General features: G+C 33.4%; 1 protein-coding gene across 2 annotated transcripts; it reads right to left on the bottom strand.

The window, feature by feature from the left end:
* Positions 1-3,726: 3,726 nt before the first annotated feature.
* On the bottom strand, positions 3,727-9,813 carry LOC115975714 (protein CHLOROPLAST IMPORT APPARATUS 2). 2 transcript variants are annotated; one of them, XM_031096613.1, is made up of 3 exons: positions 7,777-9,810; positions 6,981-7,136; positions 3,727-4,146 (listed from the first exon to the last, which is right to left on the bottom strand). In XM_031096613.1, exons 1-3 carry the CDS (start codon positions 8,842-8,844, stop codon positions 4,099-4,101), a joined length of 1,272 nt encoding a protein of 423 aa, XP_030952473.1. In that variant the 5' UTR covers positions 8,845-9,810; the 3' UTR covers positions 3,727-4,098. The 2 variants fall into 2 exon arrangements, 1 of the variants encoding a protein (XP_030952473.1); XR_004088181.1 differs by having other exon boundaries at positions 3,786-4,146; positions 7,773-9,813.
* Between the last annotated feature and the right edge of the window lie 12,375 nt (positions 9,814-22,188).

Below are 22,188 nucleotides of genomic sequence, written 5' to 3'. Positions count from 1 at the left end.
TCCATTTTTACATTTTTTATTTATCCTTTAGAATTAGGTGATCACAAGATATATGGTTGAATAAACAAGAGATATAAAAAGGTACCCTCTTTTGATAGGATCTAGGATCTCTCTAAGTGTGGGTAGGCTCCTTAAAGTTAAAAGGATAGAAAAGTAGGTCACTCACAACTAGGTGGGCCATGATTCCAACCGAGGGCCTAGGTGTCTTTGTGGATTGATGGCAAACTGTTAACGTACTCAAAGCCCATCATAGACAATGGCACACATTGTGAGTTGGTGGAATGAACTTCGAAAGACCTAGGCCCGAATGGAACCTTCCATCTTCCTACTCATCACCAATCGAGGTAAAGGGACAATAGAATCAAGTGATGTGTGTGCAAACAAGTATTGAATAAGCCTTTATCAAGGTTAAGACATAGGACACATAGGAATTAAACTCATTATCTCCAATGGAGTCACCACTGTGGACACAACGAGGATTCGCCACCTAGTTATTCTAATGGTCTAGAAACCACATATATAACGTCCTCTCGAGGAAGGACCTTTTCGATCTTACTACCAAATATACAAGTTCAGAGTTTAGGTATGGTTTTTGGAAGGTGTTAGACACCCAAAACCACCCAACCCTAAGGTTGGCTTCCTCTCATTATGTCTTATGTCTTAACCCTATTAAAGGTATATTCAATATCGTATCTATACTCACACACATACTAGCATACATCTAAGCATACAATATGGCATCAATCATCCCAAAACCTAACATACATATATCATGGCATATCCTAACATACATCTATCATGGCATACCCTAACATTCATCTAGCATACATGTCATCATATCATATCCAAGGCATAAACAATAAATCAAGGCAGAAACACAAACACGGGAAGATCAAAATAACATATAATCAAGGATAATTCACCCAAACAAACATGTTCATACTCATAATCAAAGCAAGATCATATTCTAAGATGCATGTTTTTGTGAATGCATGACTTACCTCACTTACCTTACTGCATCTCAGCACCTATGGCATAAATGCATGAACATGTGAATGCGTGTTCATGGCATCAAAACAAGGAAACACAAGATAAACCCTAATTTAACATGTGGAAGGAAAACAAACAAACAAACAATGAAATAAAGACTCAAAACCATAAATATAAACGAAATGATCTAAAACAGAAGCATTACATGTGAAATAAGAAACAGAATTAGAAAAACTAGGGTTAGGGTTTCTGGGCAGGATCATGCGCACGCATGAATAAGCCTGCGTGCGCAGGTAGGATCATGTGCACGTGGAATCCACCCGAGAAACCCTAGCAAAACAAAAAACAGAGCATGACTTCGAAATAATAAATCTAACATCCTAACATGCTTTAAAACATAAAGACTACATGAACCTAAACTATATAAACATATATAAACATAAAACAAGCAAAGAAAGAATTAAACTAAATAAAATAAAATAAAAAGCTTAGAACTAATACCTCAAAGCAAAAGCTCTTCAAGCTTGCTTTTTTATCGTTCCTCTCAGTAAAATCTATTCATAATCAACAAAAAGAGTGATTAGTAATCTTAAACTCAAAGATCAAAGCCAGAAAAGGGTCTTATCAAAAGAAAATTAACTTGAGGATGTTTTGTGAAAAAATTCCCTCTTTGATTCACTATTTCTAGTGAATCTTAGTATTTCCCCTTAGGATTTCTATGTGTTTTTGAAAATGTACCATGTATGGCTATTTATATAGTGAAAATAGGGATTTGGAATGACTCCTAGACGATGTGGGAAATGTTCCAAACCTCAACATTAATGCAGAAAACTTGTCTTTTTTATGTTTCTAGAACCCTACATGAGCGCGCAGGATCAAGTCTGCGTGCATATGCATCATGGCTACGCGCGCAAGCTGATTCCTGCGTGCACGTGTAGAGGACTTCCTTGGACTTACTTTTCCAAAAATAGATTTATTTTCTCATTAAAAATTATATTTTTCATTTTAACATTTCTCAAGTCAATTCAACATCTGATTGGACCCTAAACCAACCTTGGTTCTTAGAATTTTAGCATCATTGGGGAACAGGAGCCCAAGTCGTAAGGGATACAAAATGCGGTGTCTACACCTTGGTTAATCATCCAATCACTAATATAATGCAACATGAAAGAAAGGAATTAAACAATATGATGACCTAGAGAAAACCAATGGAATAGAAATTTCACAGTAAAAGCTTAAGGGAGGGGGGTAAATAACCAAATTCCTAGTTAAACATACTAACGTTATACAATGCAACTCCTAGTCCATAAACTTCTTTAGTTATGAAGATTTGCAACGTGAACATTTTTCCATGACTTCAAAAGTACCCACTTGACGATTAAAATCTATACGTGCATCGGTATGGGCCCAACCCATTAACCTCTGTATGCCTAAGAATTATGGGCCTAATGGCAGATCGGGGCCCATATCAACTCAGGGATCAACAATGAACCAGGGTCCATATCAATTTGGGGATCAATATCAGGTTGGGGCCCGCACAGAATGGTAACCGTAGTGCCTTGGGGAAATCGCCTTTTGGCGACAGGTGAAAGTTTCGAGATAGTCACATCTGTCGCGAGAAGTGGGTCTCATCTGGTCAAGAATATATCCCATAAGGGCCCCACCAGCATAAAAAGCCCCTCCCATCATTATGACAACCCAATTGAGGGAAGTCTATAAATAGGGGCCGAAGGAGTGAGAGAAAAGGTTAGAAAAATTGGGGAAGGGAGAAAGATACACGAGAGAAAAAGAGAGAAAGAAACAACTAAGGAGGAGCTCAATTCTTAGCTTGAGCCTCCTTAAGAAGTATTTACAAGAGAAGAGAGTACATATTGAGTCCAAGATTCTATCACTTAGGCTGTTAGACTGGGCTAAAAAGGTTTTCCCCATTGTAGGAAACTCTTTTCCCACCTTAAACAAGTAAATTTGGAGCCAGTCCTTGAAGTCCTTCAATCATTTTTAATCGATAGAATAGCTATCAAAAGTTGTTGAAAACTTGATCCTTGCATGATAAATTCCAGTATTTGGGTAGTAGTCTTGTCAACACATATGGACTCTAAAAGCACCACTACAAGACACTTTTGTTCACGATTTGCCAATTTAAAGCTTAAACCTAACAAGTATTTTTTATGTTTGTTAATTTTTAGGCTCATACCCAAATTTGACAACCCTAGAACGAATTGGCTGCCTTCACTCCCATTAGTGCGTTCTATGGCCTTACATATTTGGTCAATTTTAGTATAAGGGTGCATAAAACCAAGGAGCTTGGTTTGGTGGAAAATTCGAACCAAACTCACCTCTAGTGGAACTGATTATAGACCAAAATGGATTGGAGTTCTTCTACATATATAAATTCATAACCATTTTCACAATTTGTTTAGAAATTTTGCCACTAACATCTCTTTCACATGAATCTACTTTTATATAAGCATATAAGTGACAAAATACTTGAACTCATTGTAAAAAAAGATTGTGAATCTATTTGTATCAGTAAACTTATTTGTAGATAATATTTTATAAGAAGAATATAAATGGTGAATTATATTCATTTTATGATCAATTATTGACCATGATTACACAATCATATTGGACAAGCCATGTCCCCAAATTTATCCACTATAAGGCAATTTTTTTTATTATGTTGTATCAATCAACTTATAGAAAGAAAAAAGAAAATAGTGGAAAAGGAGGAAAAAATTGTTGTACTAGTCAAGAATAATTTCAATTAAAAAAAAAAAAAAATTGTGGCTTTGAAATTTGAATCCAATTAAAGATTTTCCTTCACTTTTGTGCTACCATTGAATCCAACAAAATCTCTATACCTACTAAAAGGTATTTATGACTTTGGAACAAAGTTGAAACTAAAGCATCTTCCAAAGACTAGAAAACAAAGAGAAATGCGAAAAAGAAAACCTAGGGTAAATGTACTTGGACTACTTCTGTATGCTCCTCTTCTTAAATAGTCTTCATCTCCCGAACTTCTTTATGTGAGAAACGGTAATCAAATAACAAAAAGTGGTGAGGATCACAAGTCACAACTCACAACCCAGAAGTCATGCCTTTTACTTTTCATCTTTGACCATTTGCGCTAGAATTTGGCCTCCTAACAAAGCGCCCCTGCAAATCACCAAACAACATAGATCAGAGAGAGGGTCCAGACTCCAGAGAGACAGCAGCATTAGCGGACAGCTTATTCCATTTATTATACATGATAATCATCGGTCTAAAAATTAGTTCATGTTCAAAATCAGAAGACGCTGACCATCCAAGAATGCTTAAAAGGAAAATAAAATAAAATACTGTTGTCTAAAAGGAAGCTTTTTTTAATTAATCATATAGGTGCCCAAGTTTAATTTTAAGACTCTATTAGAGAAGGGTACTGCTAGCCAAAAGTTTTTATTTTTTGAGAAACGAAAAGGAAGTAATGCTAGCCAAGGTAAATGTTCCTGATGGAAGAAAGTTCAGCCACTAAACTAAAAGATATAGAGAAAAATACGCCAAACAAGACCATAATAAAAGGTTTTTATTATAAGTAATTAGTACAAAAGTTTGGGTAAATTCAGAAAGTTATATACATTCACAAGCGTTTGAAACTTTTTTTTTTTTTTTTTTTAATAAAGCGTTTGGAACTTTGAATACATTTTTTTTGGCGTGATGGAAGCTTAGTGGATATGTAAAAATTTGTAATATGGTTTTCATAAAATTACATATTTTCTGTTGTCAATTTCCATTTAACCAAAAGATTGGTTTCTCAAAAAAAAAAATTATAAAAAAAAAACCAAAAGATTGGTAAAAATATTAGAATTTTATGAAAATATCAAACTCACAAATTTTTTTATATTTTTAACTTTTAACTTTTTAATATTTTTTTTATATTTAATGACTGAGATGGAAAATTGCTTTTTGCAACTTTCAATTTCAACTATTTATTACTATTGTTTTTTGCTATTGCACCTAATCTTAATCCCAAAGCAAAAAGGTACTCAAAGGTTTGTGTTGTGTTCGTAAAATGGCAAAATGGACTTTTGCTTACACTTTGATCTAATGCTCTAGAAAATTTGAGTACATTGTAAACCCATCTATATTGGATTTTCATGGCCAAATTATTGAATTTTTTTAAGGCAAAAAAAGAATTTAAATGCTAATATTCATGCTTTTAAAATATATAGATTGCTATGTTGATCTTTGCCTTTTTGATTCCCCGTCAAATTTTGATAATAACATATGTAGTCAAAAAATCGTTGCGATTTTCGCATCGTAGCAAAAAACATATGCAGTCGATGGCAAGATTTGAAGTCAAGATTCTGTTTCACGTTTTTAGTGTTATAGGCCCATGCCTAAAAATGTCACTAAGTTGAACGTGCTTGTTATTATTGAGACAATGAGACCTGTCTTTGGGACCAAAGAAGTCTTCGTCATTAGTTAAACAGTTCTATTACCCAATTTTTAATTATAATTATATCAAATATTTATCAAAAGATTGATTTAGTGGTTCCTACAACCTTATAAGATCTTGAATTTAAAATCTCTAATAAGCATTTTAGGAGATTTTCTACTATAATTTTCAGATATTTGTGAAATTGATGGATTCCGCACATGTGAGAAAATAGTTAAGAACTCAAAGAGTTTTGAATTTTAGTAGGAAAAACAAAAGAATTGTTATCTATATTTATAGAAAGAGTGATCATTTTTAAGTGGGATCGTTGTTACCAAGAAGCAAGTATTAAGGGCCCGTTTAGTATATATATTTGAACAACAGTTTTCAGTTTTTTTAGAAATATGTGTGGGTGAAAAAGTATGTGGAAATACGTAAAATATTATTTAAAAACTGAAAATATGTGTTCAAACACATGTATCAAACAAGGCCTAAACATCTCTAAAATAAGGCCAAAACACTATAAAACAGTTTTTTTTTTTTTTTTGGGTGGGTGGGGGGTGTGAACCGTCAAAAATGAAATGGTTGGGACTTGGGAGGGTTTTTTTTTGGGTGAGTAGTATCAAGTGGATTCTACCTTTCATACGTCAATCATTGTTGCCATTGTCAATTCCAGTTGGCCTAGGGGCTAGGGGTCGCCAACATTTGATCATTTCTAAGTTCTTTAGTATCCAAGATCAAGATGTCAAAATTTAAGACTTTATTTTCTCTTACAATGTTTTTAAATCTAATAAAATCCTTTCATCTTTAATATATAAAAAATGAAACCTTTAACTTTTTATTGACCTCTCCAGAGTTTGTCACATCATTATCATTTTTTTAAAATAAAATTATTTTTGTTTAGTCTAAATTTAACAAAGAGTGAAATTCTATCTCTCTAATAAATCCAACTTAAATTTAAACTCATCATTATCATTTTTTTAAACAAAATTATTTTTATTTAGTCCAAACTTAATAAGGAATGAAACACAAATTAAAATTTGTAAACCATTGCACGTTCAGGGAAATTATTGTGTACTACCGAAGTACCATAAATACGTACTCACTCCTCTTACAAGAATAGTGGGTCTCACTAATTAAATTCATGGTGGGACCCACTATTCATGTGAGAGGAGGGACTATGCATTTATGGTATTCTAAGAGTACTTAATAATTTTCCACATATTCAAGCAATGGTTTCTTCATCAAATTGTATAACAAATTAAAGTCATACAAGGGCAAATCATATAATAATGTAGTTTTTTAATTAATTTAAGATTTTATAAAATTATTTTAATTTACCTCACAAATAGATAGATTGTCATGCATAGCACGGATTGACGACTAGTATAGTCAAGTTTGAAGTTGAACTCTATATTTTTTATTTGAAAAAAAGATGAGAGAAAAAGCCCCCTTCCAAATAAAAAAAAAAAGCCCAAAAAAAAAGAGGTTTTTCTAAACACTCTCCTATAACTTATTATATTAATTAAGAAATCAATTTAAAAAGAAGAAGAAGACAAGAGGGTGGCAGGCATACCTTCATTCTGGGCCGTCTATCAGCGTTAACTTTTCTGACTTGGTATCTAATCTTCTTAGAGAAGAGGCGTGTACGCCGCTTTTCCTTGTAGCGAAGCACGCTGGCTTCTCTCAACCCCCCACTCTCCGAAAATAAGTCTATCTGCGCTGCTCTCGCCTGCCAACCCCAATATATATAATATATATTTATCAACATTTAACTCCAAATTACCTAGCTACCAGTACTACTTTTCGAAAAAGTAATATTTTGTCAATTTGTACATAGATCATTGTTTATTATTTGCTCCGTAATTTTTTACTTGAGGTCGGTTAGATCTATTACTTAAAAATAATATTCTAGTTCAAGGGTTCCAGTATAAAAACAAAAGCTGAGATTTGACAGAGGAATTAAACCACAAAAAAAAAAATACCAAATAAAATTTTTTTTTTTAAACCTTTTCTTTTTTGTTCCTTCAGTTGGTATACCAAATAATTTTAAAAACTTTAAATAACAAAGTTTTGAGAGCTTTAAAAAAAAAAAAAAAAAAAAAAAAAAGGTTTTTAAGTTCGTTTTCTAGAAGGCATATGATGAATAAAGCGCAACAACTTTATTATTATAGATGATGATGGTCCATGGAAAAGGAGCATGACAAGTACTAAAAACAATAATAAAGAGAGCATTGAAAAAAGTGATAGCACAGAATGGAATAATAATAATAATAATAATAATAATAATAATGATGGGTTTCTATTTCTAACAAAATTCAGGATTTGAGTTTGTTTGTTTTTAAATTTATTTGGTTGAGAAACATACATACATAGACATCATTTCCTGGGAATTCGGAGCCTGGAGGAATTTGGTCCGAAAATGGACAACCTCGGTCGGACCAAGCGTTCAAAACCTCATCGAAATTCAATTTCAAGAGCAACCCGGAGTTGGGTTTTGGAACTGAATCTGAAATCTCAGTATCCACAGCCACAGGGTCCTCGAGGTTTTCCAACTTCTTTTTCTTCTTCTTCTTCTTCTTCTTCTTCTCTTCTGTCAAAACCGAAGAAGGAGAAACAGCGTTGTGGAATCTGGGTGAGATTTGACGCACATCCACAATGGGATTAGGACAACTCCACCAGTTTGCTTCTTGTTCTTCAACATGCCTCAATGCTCTCATATTAAATTTCCCGCCAAAACCCAAATTGACATTGGAATTCCAACAATTATTCATTGCCAATGCCCGCCGAGGACCCTTCCACTCATCTGCTACTTCGGCACTAGAATCTACACTCAAATTCCCCATTATACTATCAATTCCCTCCTCAATCTCCTCATCCAGAATCGATCCCGCATCGAAATCCTCCTCATACTCGTACCCATTCCCATTCCCATCACAACACAATTCCGTAGAATCCCCATGCCCATGGCCATGGAAATGGAAATCGACTTCCCCTGGCTTTGAGACCTTGGAGGATTGGAATTGTGAAATGGGTTTTTCTTCTAGGATTGGTTGGCGGAGCAAGAAACCGGAGCTGTCGATGACGCGAAAGGGCAACAACTCCGAGGGCTCATCAAAGACAGAGTAGTAGTCGTGTTGCTTAGTGAACTTGCGAGGCTTTGTGAGGTTTTTAGTTGAGAAGATGTTGGGATAGGCCGTGGAGAGGAGTGCTGCGGCTTCGTTGTATGTCTGGTTAGGCCGCTTTCGTGGGGTTCGGGCCTTTCGGGTTGAGATTGCAAGTGGGGAATTGCTGGACTCGGAGAGAGTCGAAGAAGAAGAAGAAGAAGATGTGTGAGTGTGAGTGTGAGATGTCCATGTTGACGTCGTCGATGGGGATTTCACGATTTCTAGGTCCAGTGCATAGGTTCTTCCACCCCCTCCGGTTAAACACGAAGACATATTTGAGGACCCCAACTTTCAGATTGGAATTGAGGAAAATCACTAAAAATTGGAGGACTTTGTCTGAAATTTTAGATTGAATTCAATTCAGACGCTAGTGAAATGAATGAAACCAATAGCAGTTGGAGGTCTAGAACCCAAAAATCAGATTGAATTCAGGGTTTTCATTACAGAGAGATTGAGCAAGGTAAATTCCAAGAGCTAGAAGAGACCAAACCCGTGAAAACCAATTTCAACTCTGAAGCAAATTCATTTGGGAATCAGACAGTAATTTAGAGACCCAATACCTGAAAGAGCTCAAACTTGCTACACTTGTTTTACAGATGATTGGGAAGGAAAATAAGGAGGAAAAAATAGAAAGTACAAAACCCTAAACCCTTAAACTACAGACAATTAAAGTTTTCTTTAAAAAATAATATATAATAATAATGGAGCGAGGAAAAAAGCCAAGAATTATAGTTTAAGTTAAATACAGGAACACACTAAAACCCAATTAAAAAAAAAAAAAAAAAAAAACCTTTTTTGAAAAGTGAATTCATGAAAATTTAATTTAAAAAAAAAACTGGAAAACCCAGACGTTTCTCTCCATCTCTGTCTCTGTATATGTTGAAAAAGCAGAGGATGCAAAATCCTCTAATAAAGCAGGGTACCCAGAAATGAAAACTAGAAAGAGATTGGGTTTTGGGTTAAAGGAATGAGAAATATCTTAGGTAGGAAAATAACCCAATAAGGAAACGAAAGAGTATGAGTACCAAAAATTAAAAAAGAAAAAGAAAAAAGAAAGAGGGATAAGAGAGGATGGATTTTATGCAGTGCACAGAGTAGGTCACGAGGAGGAGGAGCTGATAAAAGGAAAAGATCCGTTGGGGGAGCTCTTTACTTATACCATAGGCATGTGGCAGAGACGCACACACAGAGTCACAGACTCTCTCTCTCTCAGTGAACAGTGGATTGGGGAGGGATTTAATTTTAAGGGTTTTGTTTGAGTGATTCAGATAAGAACAGACAACAGAGGAAGAGACAATGCTCAGTTTCAGCAGTTCTTGGTGTGGGACCATTTTTGTTTTTGCTCTCTCTCTCTCTTTTACCACTTCAATTATTTATCTTTCTCATTTACCATATTGGCCCCTTTTTCCTTTTATACCCTAAGTTGTGTAATGATATGAAACTGAACATAATTCTTTATGTTTCCAATATTATAAAAAGAAAGAGAGACAAAGTTAAAAACCAACCTTCAGATTATTTGTTTTGGGTGGGGGGCGGGACAGCAACCTACTTTATAAGTTTGTTTGTGTTTAGTATTCTTTTCAATCTCTGAAATGCATATATAGCACTTTATAAGGTATATTTATGTATTATATGTTGTTCGATTTTAATTTTTATGCTGTTAAGAAATTGCTTAAGCTTGCTTGGGCGTCTGTATCTCTTTCTCGTCAAGGATTCAGTTGATTAAGTGTGTTTTGTACAGACTATATAAATGTGCAACAAAAATAATCATTTTTTTTTAAAAGTAAAACTTTATAATTTTGTAGCTCAAACTGTGTATATAAATGCATTGTCTGTGGCCTAAAGAAGACAAAATATAAACCTTGTCTTGATAATTATCAATTAGTGTATTTTTATTTTTTAAAACTTTTGTACTAGTAAAAAAATTAAAAATATGCTTCAAATATGTCCTGCCTGTCATTTTTAAACTACATCAATATGTTTATTTCTCTTATGCCTTATAAATTGAAGCCTATTAATCAGAAAGCAACATTTTTTTTTTTTTTTTTGGTTGCTATGAAAATCAAATAAAGTGATTTGATAATGGAGAAGTTGATGAAAATTTGTTGTAGTTCTAAAAATATTTTGGGAGAGTGAAATAACCATTAGGATTTCTGTATATTGTACATGTTATCTCAAAAAGAAAAAAGAGGGAGAATAGTTTAATAGATAAGCAACAAGAAATAATATTGATCACGTTTATTTTCTTATTCAACCCTACCTTCCAAAAGCTTTGAAAAAAAAAGCATAAAAAATAGAGTTATTCAAATGTAACCCTAGCTAATATTATACTATATTAAATGATTAATAATAATTAAGTAACCCTAACAAACATAATTTTTATGACAAAAAAATGGAATTTGAAGGCATGATGAGAGTAAGGGATGTGTCAGAATAATGAGAGCAAAATGGCGTATATGATATTTTTGTGTAATGTGACAATTGGGGGGTATCTGGTAATTGAACACCTCTAATCCTAATCATGGTCGTGGGCAAGCATGGATATGTCCCAATTGTATTATTCTCCAGTATGCCACCCATGCCTCCTTCTGCAATGTCTCTTTAGATCTTATATGGAAGAGCTTTCTTATCTGCTGACATGTCACACTCAGATTGGAGGTTTGAGATTTTTAGTGCTTAAGCTATGACCCTTTAAAGATTTTCACGTGTATCAACGGCAGAGGTGGTGGGTTTTGGAGCCTCTCTCTCTCTCTCTCTCTCTCATAAGAACAATGATTTGTACCTTTTTGGTGTCTTTTGTTTTGCCTTTTTTTTTGTGTGGCAGTTGACAATCATACGTTGGGCTTATTAGGTTCAAAGACTTCTGATTAGATACTCATATTGTATTAGATTTTTTGCACTATTGTCCCTGTGTTTTAGAATAACACCCTTCTAGAATACAGAATTCCTGATTTATTCTTTTACAAAATTTAATTAATTTCTGCTATCAAATTCAAAATTCAATCCCTGAGGCTGAGAGTAACAGTTTGTAGTTTGTTTACAAATATAAAAGTAATATGGGCTGTGTTTGTTATACACATTATGTCTTACATATGTTTTATAACTAAAAATATGACTTCAAATCATGTTATCAAGTTACAACACGTGTATAATAGGATTATAGCAGGATTTTTCCTAAGTAATATTACTTTGGATTTCGTTCTAAATGTGTTTGACAACTTTTGTGTGTTATAAAACACAAGAAATTACATTTTTCATATACATAAAGACTCTCCCTTATCCTTAACGAAGACAGAGGTTTTGTGATAAAAGCTTTTATTCGTGAGTTACATCTTATATTTGATAAAAGCAAATTATTTCAATGTCAAAATATCTTCCTCTTTTTAAAAAAAATAAAAAAAATGAAATATAAACAATAAATTTTAAATTACTTTAACCGATTCATGAAAATTTTGTACTTATTAAACTAGCACAATAACACTAAATTTCTCTAAATCATAATATCTCTATTGAAAATATTTCAAATTAAAACTACTTGAAAGGTAAACATGAATTTTCAGTCTTACAAAAGTTGTTCGAAAGACACGTGTTTGTATCGCATACAAAACATATGTAGCGGAAAATTAACTGATCTACTTCATTCGTAATTGATAACATGTACTCTGTAAATTTCAGAATATAAGAACAAGAGAGTGTACCTTGATGCAGTAAAATTCAAAACCAAATATTAGAAGTACTTGGGAACACTTTTAATCTTTACTCCAATTCCACTTGTGCCCAAGAAGTGTGGTCTCTCAATCAGTTTATATGTATCTGTTCAAGGGAGAATAATAGAGTGGCTTACACTTACATACACACCATTTCATTCTCTTACAAAATTCTGTATATTTATCTCTTTATAACTGATTATCTAATTGGGCTAGCCCTTTGGGCCATTCCAATTGGGTTTTAGTATGTGGCTTGGAGTAGGATCAAAAGGGAACAAATAAGACACTAGCTCCAATAGGTTTTGGGCTTTTCTGTCAATTCTTGACAAGTCCAAATTACCATTAATTATATTTAATACCACTATATAAATATAATTGCACTCTAGACCTTATTAATAAATTACATCCCAAGACTTTATTATACATTCAACCATTTCATTAAAACATTCGTAGTAATACAAAGTCATAAATAATGACTGCCACTTTGAAGATTACATCTTAATCCTTGAGTACTTGGTTTAATCCTTTAAGTTATTTATCATATATTTATGAAATCCAATTTCATAAATATATACTTTAGTAACTCCTTACTAAAGTGGTTAGACCTAACACTCTGAATAACCAAATCCATTAAACTTATTTCAAGGGAATATTTTATATCTCCGTTAAGAGATTATGAATTCCATATTGAGAATAATGTTCTTTCAACACTAAATGTGGTTGCCCAATAAACTGAGTTTTTTATCATGACTTTAGATCTCAGTCTTGATATATGAAAGCAACCTACACTTCATGATCAGGTTCATTATTCTCTTAAGATTAAGAATTGATGTAAATAGAAGTCGTGAGATTTATTATTCATTTGACAGTCGTTAGTAAAATAACAAATATCACAGCGGTCCAGTTCAATATATCTTAACACTTAAAACATATCAACATATCAACTAGAAGTCTCCACTTTCATGATCAAGACAAATCATCTTAGTTGATATGTTATAGTCTTCACAGATGAAATGCCCAATTTCATCACCAACTACGAACTAAAATTCTGAATTTACAAAGAACTTGTGACTTATATCTTCTGTGACTAAATCATATACTATGCATCTCATGGACTATATGATAATGTCCAAATATTCATGTTACCATTATTTTAGATAATAATAACAACAATTTTATTAATCACAACATAATGTCAAAATAAATATTAAAATGGGATTTAAAGGAACATAAAGGTCAGTCTTATAAAAGCAACATTAGCAAACCAAAGAATGAAAAAAATATATATTAATTTGGTTTCTTAAGGTTGTAAATCACATTTTCTATTTGTTTTGACGTTGATATTTTGTAGAAAATGAGTCATTTTTCAAAAAAAAAAATTACATATAAACAATAAATTTTAAATAACTTTAACTAATTCATGAATTTTTTGTACTTATTAAACTAGCACAATAACACTAAATTTCTCTAAATGATAATATCTCTATTGAAAATATTTCAAATTAAAACTACTTGAAAGGTGAACATGAATTTTTAGTCTTATAAAAGCAACATTAGAAAACCAAAGAATGAAAAAAATATATATTTATTTGGTTTTTTAAGGTTGTAAATCACATTTTCTATTTGTTTAGACGTTAATATTTTGTAAAAAAATGAGTCATTTAAAAAAAAAATCTATTTAACTATGTCATTTTCCTATGTTTAGTAGCAATTTTAAGTGAGTTGGAAATGAACTCTTAACTTCCATTATTTAATTTGCTATGAGATATAGTTTTTTTTTTTTATAATACTGGGAAACAATCACGAAAAAATAGACCATACTTCTTATGTTGACTAAAAATAATTTTTCTTTAACTCTTTTATTTCTAGATGCTATCAAATACTGTAAAACACAAAAAATTACCTTTGCAAAGGTTTTACATCGAAAGAAATAGAATGTAAAAGGAATACAAAAAGAGGAATATAAATAGTATGATAGAAAAGATAAACTATTTAAAAAAAAAAAAAAAAAAGGTCACCGCTACAAATACAAAAAAAAAAAAAAAAAAACATTTTCACTCCCTTCGTGTACATAAATGACAAAGTCAATGTGTCTTTTGATAAATTGCAACTTATAAGTTTTTAATTTTTTTTTTTTTTAATAAACTACGATTTCTAGGTGCATTGAATATATTCTATGAAGGATAATACTTATATGATGGGTGTATTATCTATGTTATGGATGGTTTATATTTATCAAAGATATATAATTTTTGGAAGTTGAAAAAAATGTTTTAATTTTTTAATAATTTTTTTCCCATTTTACGTAGTGCCAAACACTGGAAAATATTTTACAAAACATTTTCATATACCCGGCCAAACACTGTAAAATGAAAATATTTTATTGCAAATATTTTACATGTAAAATATTTTATCTCTGCAAATATTTTATGTCAAAACAAACGGAACGTTTCATTTCTAAATTTTTTCTCAAAGAAAAAAAAATCATGTAGACTTAGATATTTATTTCTTTATAATTATCCTAAATATCTCAAATCTACCTTTATCATTCTATTTTTTTATTTAAATTTTTGACTATCTTCTTTTCTAAAAAAAACCTCACCCCCAAACCACTCTCTCTCTCTCAATGTGACAGTACATGTATTAAATATTTTTAGCTACACTTTTTTTTTTTTTTGGATAAAAGGGGGGAGTATTATTTAATTATATATATATAAAAGAGTTTATATAACAACAGGCAGTTCAAGCCTTAAAAGACACAGTCTACTAGTCCCAAGGTTTTCCATATCCCATACAAAAGGTACATATACAAAAGCGGGACAGGTATAGTAGATTTCCAAAAAGCACTGTTGTTGGTTTCCCCTCTTTGCTAAAGCATCCGTGTAGCCATTAGCTTCACGGAAGCTGTGGCGCACCTGGACGATCCAGCCACGTTCCTTAAGGTTCCTGCAATCACAGAGTAATGGAATAGCATCTGGTGAGATATCATTTTTAGTGGTTGACCAAGAAAGAACTATCATCGAGTCAATTTCAAGATGAATAAATTTAAAACCCAACTCCCATGCATTAGGCCCTATCGATCTGCTTCTAATTCCGCAATATTATTAGAAGAAATACCCGTGTTTAAAGAAAAACTTGAAATCTATGCACTAGCACTATTGGGCAACAGACCTCCTACACCAACCATTCCAGGATTACATATAACACTGCCATTCGTATTTAATTTTATAAAAGGTTCTAGAGGAGCAATCTATTTAATGATCCTAGGGATCCTAATTTTAATATTCTTGTTGGGGAAAGCTAAATAAAGATATTCTGTAGTGAGTTGAACTGCTTTTGTGGATGATCTAGGATTGGGAGTGGGATTGATTATTAAAAATATGTTCATTCCTAGCTAACCATAAATGCCAACAAAGGAAGGTGAAGTACATTTTCCAAGGAAGCTAGTGGTGGAGGATAAGTGTATCTGATTTGGTGTTTGTTTGAAGCCAAATTTGAGGTGGTAGTTGAAAAAAAAGATAGGGGCAAGATACCCAGAGATTGACACCAGACCACCTTAGCCCACAGGCAATCTCGTAAGATATGGATAGTAGTTTCCAAAGTACTGCACCTAGGACAGTGGTTATTGATTTCCGAGCGAGAAAAAGCCAAATAATGACGCGTTGGCAGTCAATTGGGCATGGACTTCCAAATGAAAATTTGGATTTTTTGGGGCAGTGGAGTTTCCAGATCCAGCTCCAAAGAGATTTTTCAAAAGGATATTTGCTTGTTGGTATAATAAGTTCAAGGCAGATTTGACCGAACAAAATCCATTATTTTTAGGCCAGACAAAGGAATCAGACAACCTGGTCAATTGAACCACTAGAATTCCTTGGATATGTTGTTCTAATTGCTTCGAGATGGGAAATTGTAAATCCTCTAATTGCCAATTATGTTGTTCTTGTAGAGAACTAACTAGTCTTTGTTCCTCATTTGGCATAAGAGGACCTTCAATACGACTCCGAAGCGGTCCTCCAGGAATCCAATGGTCCTCCCATACTTGAATAGTTTGACCATCCCCTACTATCCATTTCATACCTTGGTGAAGCCATTGTTTTTCAACATGAATGGCTTTACAAATATGAGACGCTCTAGGGTTCATGTTACTCTCAAAAAGATTTATATGAGGGAAGTATTTGGCTTTTAATAGAGCCCAAAGCATGGATGGTTGCTGTTGGATTCTCTATGCCTGATTCATAAGCAAATCCACATTCATGTGGTGTGTGGATTTAAGACCCAAACCTCATGCCTCGTTAGGGGTAGTGATGGTTTCCCAACTAATAGTATGACAGTGTCTATGTTGGGTGGTGTCTCCCCATAAGAATTTACAATTTAGTTTATCTAACTGCCTATTAATTTTTTGCGGGAGGAGGGTGGTTTGCATGGCATGGATAGGGATGGAGGCCAAGGTGGATTTGATTAATGTGACATGCCTAGCAACAGACATATATTTAACTTGTCAACCTTCGATCTTCCTTTGAATTTTATCAACAAAGTATTGATAGGCCGTAGCCTTTTGGCGGGTGGCAAAAATAGGAATTCCTAAGTAAGTTCCAATTTGAGTTGTAGTGGGAATATCAAACGTACCAGCAATAAGCTCTTTAGTTCGCCTAGGCATGTTTGGTGAAAACTAGAGACAAGATTTTCGAACACTAATGATTTGGTTAGAGCATTGACAGAATTTGTGTAGGATGTTTTTAAGATTATGGCACTCAGTAATCTTCGCCTTAGAGAAGAGAAAGATATCATCCACGAAGAATAAATGTGAAATTTTAATTTGACCCTTGAACATGACAGGATGGATCATGCGATCCCAAATCGCTTCTTCTAGAAGAATGGATAAGCATTCCAAACACAAGATAAATTGGTAAGGAGATAAAGGATCCCCCTATCACACCCCTGTAGACACTCAATTTTGCACCTATAATTTAATCTTGGAAAATGATTAGAGCGATCATTCACATACCCCAAAATTTAGAATTGCATTACATGCATTAATTCATTCATTTCATATCATAAAAATGATCTTGAGATTCTAATGATCACGAGGTATGCCTGATTTTCAAATCGGACAGTCAAATTGAAAGTTATCACAAGATCAATTTTTTTACAGGTCTACATGCATTTTGTTTGGGATTTAAATTAATTCTGATTGGTTAGAAAATTAAATAATTTTATGATTGGTTGTTGGTTAGTGTAAAAAATAGGTCTGCTTGCATGGGAATAAAGTGGATAATCAGATAATAAAGAAATTGTGGAAAATCAAGTCTTTTTGGAATATTTATCTACAAGATAATTATCACTTTAAAGACCTAAATATCAAGAAAAAGGGATTAATTTTTAGAATACAGATTAAAAACACGTCTAGGTACAATTCCCGGCTAAAAAATCCTTTAAAAAGGAGTCCAAATTGGACCAAAACTCAAACATGGACCTGGCACCCAATTCGGCCCTCTTGGAGTGCCGATCGGCACATGGCAAGTGCCGATTGGCACTTCCCAACTGTTGACTAGCCCAAACTTTCGGCCCGGCTCAAGTGTTTCTTGATTGAGATAAAGCCTATCTTTTTCGACTTTTTAGAGATAAGAATAAGCCATGTGCCGATGCGTTCCAATTTCGGCCCGGCTCAAGTGTTTCTGATTGAGATAAAGCCTATCTTTTTTGATTTTTAGAGGTAAGAATGCGTTCCAATTCGTATTTGATCTCATTCAGCTTATTTTTTAAGCGTCCCAACCTCTATAAATAAAGGAAAAAAAATCAGAATATGTTATTGACGTTCTGGAAGCTTTTGCTTTAAGAACTTCTTTTTTGTAAGTAAAGTATTTTAGACTTCAAAGAGGTGAACAAACTTCTTTGATTTCTAAAATATTCTTTCATTAGAAGAGTATGCTTATGCAAGAGGTATTCTGTTTTTTTTTTTTTCTTTCTTTCTTTTCTTCTTCCATTAATTAATATGTTTTTGTTTGATGCATGAATATGTTTAGTATGTTTTATTATGTCTAGTTCTTAATATATATAATTGCCATGCTTGAATACTTTAGATGATTGTTTACTTCAATTCTTTCTTTTTGACTTAAAAATCTGCAATAACTAACAAAACTCTTTTATGAAGATTCAAAACTGATCTGTATTTTCATTAATACAGATCTAATTTTTTTCAAAACACAAAACTGATATGTATTTTCATTAAATACAGATCTGATTTTCTCTAAACTCAAAACTGATTTGTATTTTCATTAAATACAGATTTGATTTTTTCTAAACTTAAAACTAATATGTATTTTCATTAAATACATATTTGATTTTTCTAAACTCAAAATTGATCTGTATTTTCATTAAACATAGATCTGATTTTTTTTTTCTAAATATAAAACTGGTCTGTATTTTCATTAAATACATATCTGATTTTTTCTGAAAAGTTTTCTTTGCTATAAAATTGCAGATTTTGAAATTCAAAAGAAGCAATGGAAAGTTAGGTTAAAGTTTTTTTAATATGCGATGCATGCATAATAAATTTGTCTCATGAATATGGATCCTCTTTCAAAAGTCTTTTTTTTTATTGTGTCCAATAATAGATCTAACTTTTTACAAATAAAATCATTTTTTTTTACACAAATCAGATCTGATCTTTTTCAAAATCTCTTTTTAAAAAAAATAAAAAATAAAAAATAGATCTGATTCTTTTTAGCAAAATCATTTTTTTTTTAACTTTACAGAAAAAACAAATCTAATTTTTTTTAACAAATCATTTTTTTTTTTAACTTTACACAAAACAGATCTGGTTTTTTTACAAACAAAATCTTTTTTTTTTTTTTTTTAATTTTCCAAGACAGATCTAATTTTTCTTTAAAAGAGGACATATTCATAAGGCAAATTTATTTAAGTTAATTTTTGTCAAGTGTTTGTCATGTGCATTATAACATATCATACAACATCATTCAAAAAAGGGTATATTGGTCATTAGAGTCTAGAAGACCAAACTCTGTCTAGGCGGAATGGGTGCTTAACACCTTCCCATTCCATAACCTAGCCCCTGAGTTTAGGATTTTTGGATAGGCAGATTAGTGTTTTATCTTTTAATTTTGGTAGATTGTAACTAGGACCAAAGTTATGTATTCTTTTGCATAGATTGTAACTAGGACCCAAAGTCTTGTAAGGTGAATTTATCAAAATTGTATTTTTCTTTATTCAATCAATGACATTCAAAGTATTTTGAACATGTAATTTGTATTTTTTTTTTTTGGTATAAAAAATAACTAGCTACTCCACACCACTACCCAAAAGAGAGGTGTGGTTACAAGCACCTAAATCTCTTTTTTGAGAGACCCTAAATTTTCCCTTGATCTCTCATAGTGGTGACTCCACTGGGGATGTTGAGGGCTAAGTTTCGTGTTAAACTTTAAGTGACCAACTACATACCCTTGTCTTTTGCATGATGTTGTTGTTTGTTTGTTTGCTTATGTCTTGAGATGTTTGTATTATATTTTTTGTTTGTGTTGCCATGTTGATTGTTAAGAGCTTTCCCTAACTATCATAGTGTGTGCCATCAAAACAACAAATATGTATGCACCCATCTCAAACATATGGTGGTAGTAACCATGGATCACGGGTCTTCATTAGATTGGGGTACCCAGTGGCGAACTCACCAACTCATAGCCCAAAGTCACTAGATCTCTTCTTGTTGACTATAAAGGATAGACCATGCCGTTTGGACCAACGTAATGTTCATTACATTACAAGTTGGGAGTTGTAACATCCTAGCTATGGGAAACAATGAAACAACAAACCCACCATACAATTTAATGACTTAGAACCTACCCTTAGGCTGGTCCATGTTAAAATTGCATTGCATTGTTGCATATGTTTGTTTGGTTGATTGATGTAGATGGGGACCCAACTTTGTTTGACCCAACCAAGCCTTTTCTTAGGGGAGAATTTGGTCAAGATCAAAGGGAAGACTCCAAAGAGAACCCAAGACTGACATTCAAGCTAGGAGTTCCAGTTCCAAGTCCATCATGGTGTTGAAGCCCGTGAGCATAAAAGTCACTCCACTGCTACAACATCACAAACCTGTGTTTGAGCTACAAGACAGTCCAAGCCACAAGAAGTCCGATGACTCCATCACTATCACAGAAGAGGGAGAATATCCGAAAACTAAAGAACCCATGAACACTTAAGAGCTACTAAACACCATGGTAGCAAGCCAAATTCAGTTAAGAGAAGACATGAACCTTATCATACAACAATTTCAAAACCTTAAGGGTGGCCAAGAGGAGACCAAGACTGATCATAATTCCCCAACCATGGAGGGTGAGAAAAAGATCAATGAGAGGACAAACAAGATGGAAGAGATGATCAAGAGAGCTCGCAAGATGGAAGACCTCATGGACTACCAATCACTCTTACTTTTCCCCGATGTGAGATTGCCTCCCAAGTTCAAGATGCCAACCTTGGACAAGTTCGATGGGACTGGCTGCCCAAAGTCCTATTTGAAGATGTATATGAGGGCCATGCAGCCCCTAGGAGCAACTGAAGAACTACTTGCTCAAATGTTTCAAAATACCCTGATTGGAGCCGCTCTTAGGTGGTTCCTCAACCTAGATGATGCTAGAGCAAGGAGTTGGGAGGACATCTACCGCGAGTTTCACAACCAATACAAGTATAGCATAGTGGTGGATGTGATGAGGAGAGATTTGGAGACCACTAAGTAAGAGCCGAAAGAATCTTTCTCTACCTTCATTACTAAGTGGAGATCCAAGGCAGCACAGATGATGAATAGGCCAAGTGAAGAAGAACAATTAACCATGGTTGTAAAAAACTTATTGCCTGTAATCATAAATATTTGTTTGACCAGTATTTTCCTAATTTTAAAGTTTTGATTACTGCTGGAACCCAAATTGAGGATGCAAAAAATAATGGCACTATAAAGAATAAGGACCCACCAAGGTTTAAAAAGAATTTGGGATCTAGTTCTAAAACTGTAGAAGTTTCTAATATATACAAAAATGATCCTTGCTAGCTTATTGCTCCTATTGCCCCCGTGCCAATATCACAAAGGCCACCTCCAATGCCTAGGAGGGAATTTCATGAGTTATATATGCCTATGAATCAAGTGTTTGAAAAACTAAAAGCAAAGGGGTTGCTAAAACCTTAGACCTAAGACCAATCCCAAATCCATTGCCTGCAAGATTTTATGTGAGTAAGAGATGTGCCCACCATCAAAGCCCTGGCCACAACACTGACAAATGTTTTGGCCTTCATCGTGCAATTTAAGATTTAATAGACAATAAGGTGATTGCACTGCCGCCTAGCATCATTAATAATCCCTTGCCTAACCATAATTTTGGGAGAGGACCAAGGATTAATTGCTTGATGACTAAAGAGGAAGGAGAAAAGGACCCGTCTATGTTGATTTATGACCAACCCGAGTGCTTTATGATGACATGGGAAGGTCGCCATATTTTTGTTGTAGAAATCTGGCACTTTGTTCGAATGCCTTAGGAAAGCATAGACTAGGACCATACCCATTTAAAAGCCAAACCTTAAAGCCCCCATGCATGCAAAGCCCTAAAAGCCAACACCGAAATCATGTTTTTATTGCCAATTTCCAAAAATTAAGGTTTTATCAAAACAAAGGACTGTCCTTGGATGGGCGTTGTGGGGTGCCTAACACCTTCCCCACATGTAACCAAACTTTCGGACCTAAGAATCAAGATTTTTTGCCATCCACGTTAGATTAGGAAAAATGCCCTTTTTCTTAACCCAGGATCGGTAATAAAATCAACTAGAAACAAGTGACCAATCACACCTTAGAAAAACCCAATGATTGGTGGTGACTCTACTTAGCTTTGGTAATCCCTTAAAATTTGGC

Source organism: Quercus lobata, chromosome 2, assembly GCF_001633185.2.
Source record: "Quercus lobata isolate SW786 chromosome 2, ValleyOak3.0 Primary Assembly, whole genome shotgun sequence".
Taxonomy (NCBI): domain Eukaryota; kingdom Viridiplantae; phylum Streptophyta; class Magnoliopsida; order Fagales; family Fagaceae; genus Quercus; species Quercus lobata.
This window is presented reverse-complemented; position numbering and strand designations above follow the sequence as displayed.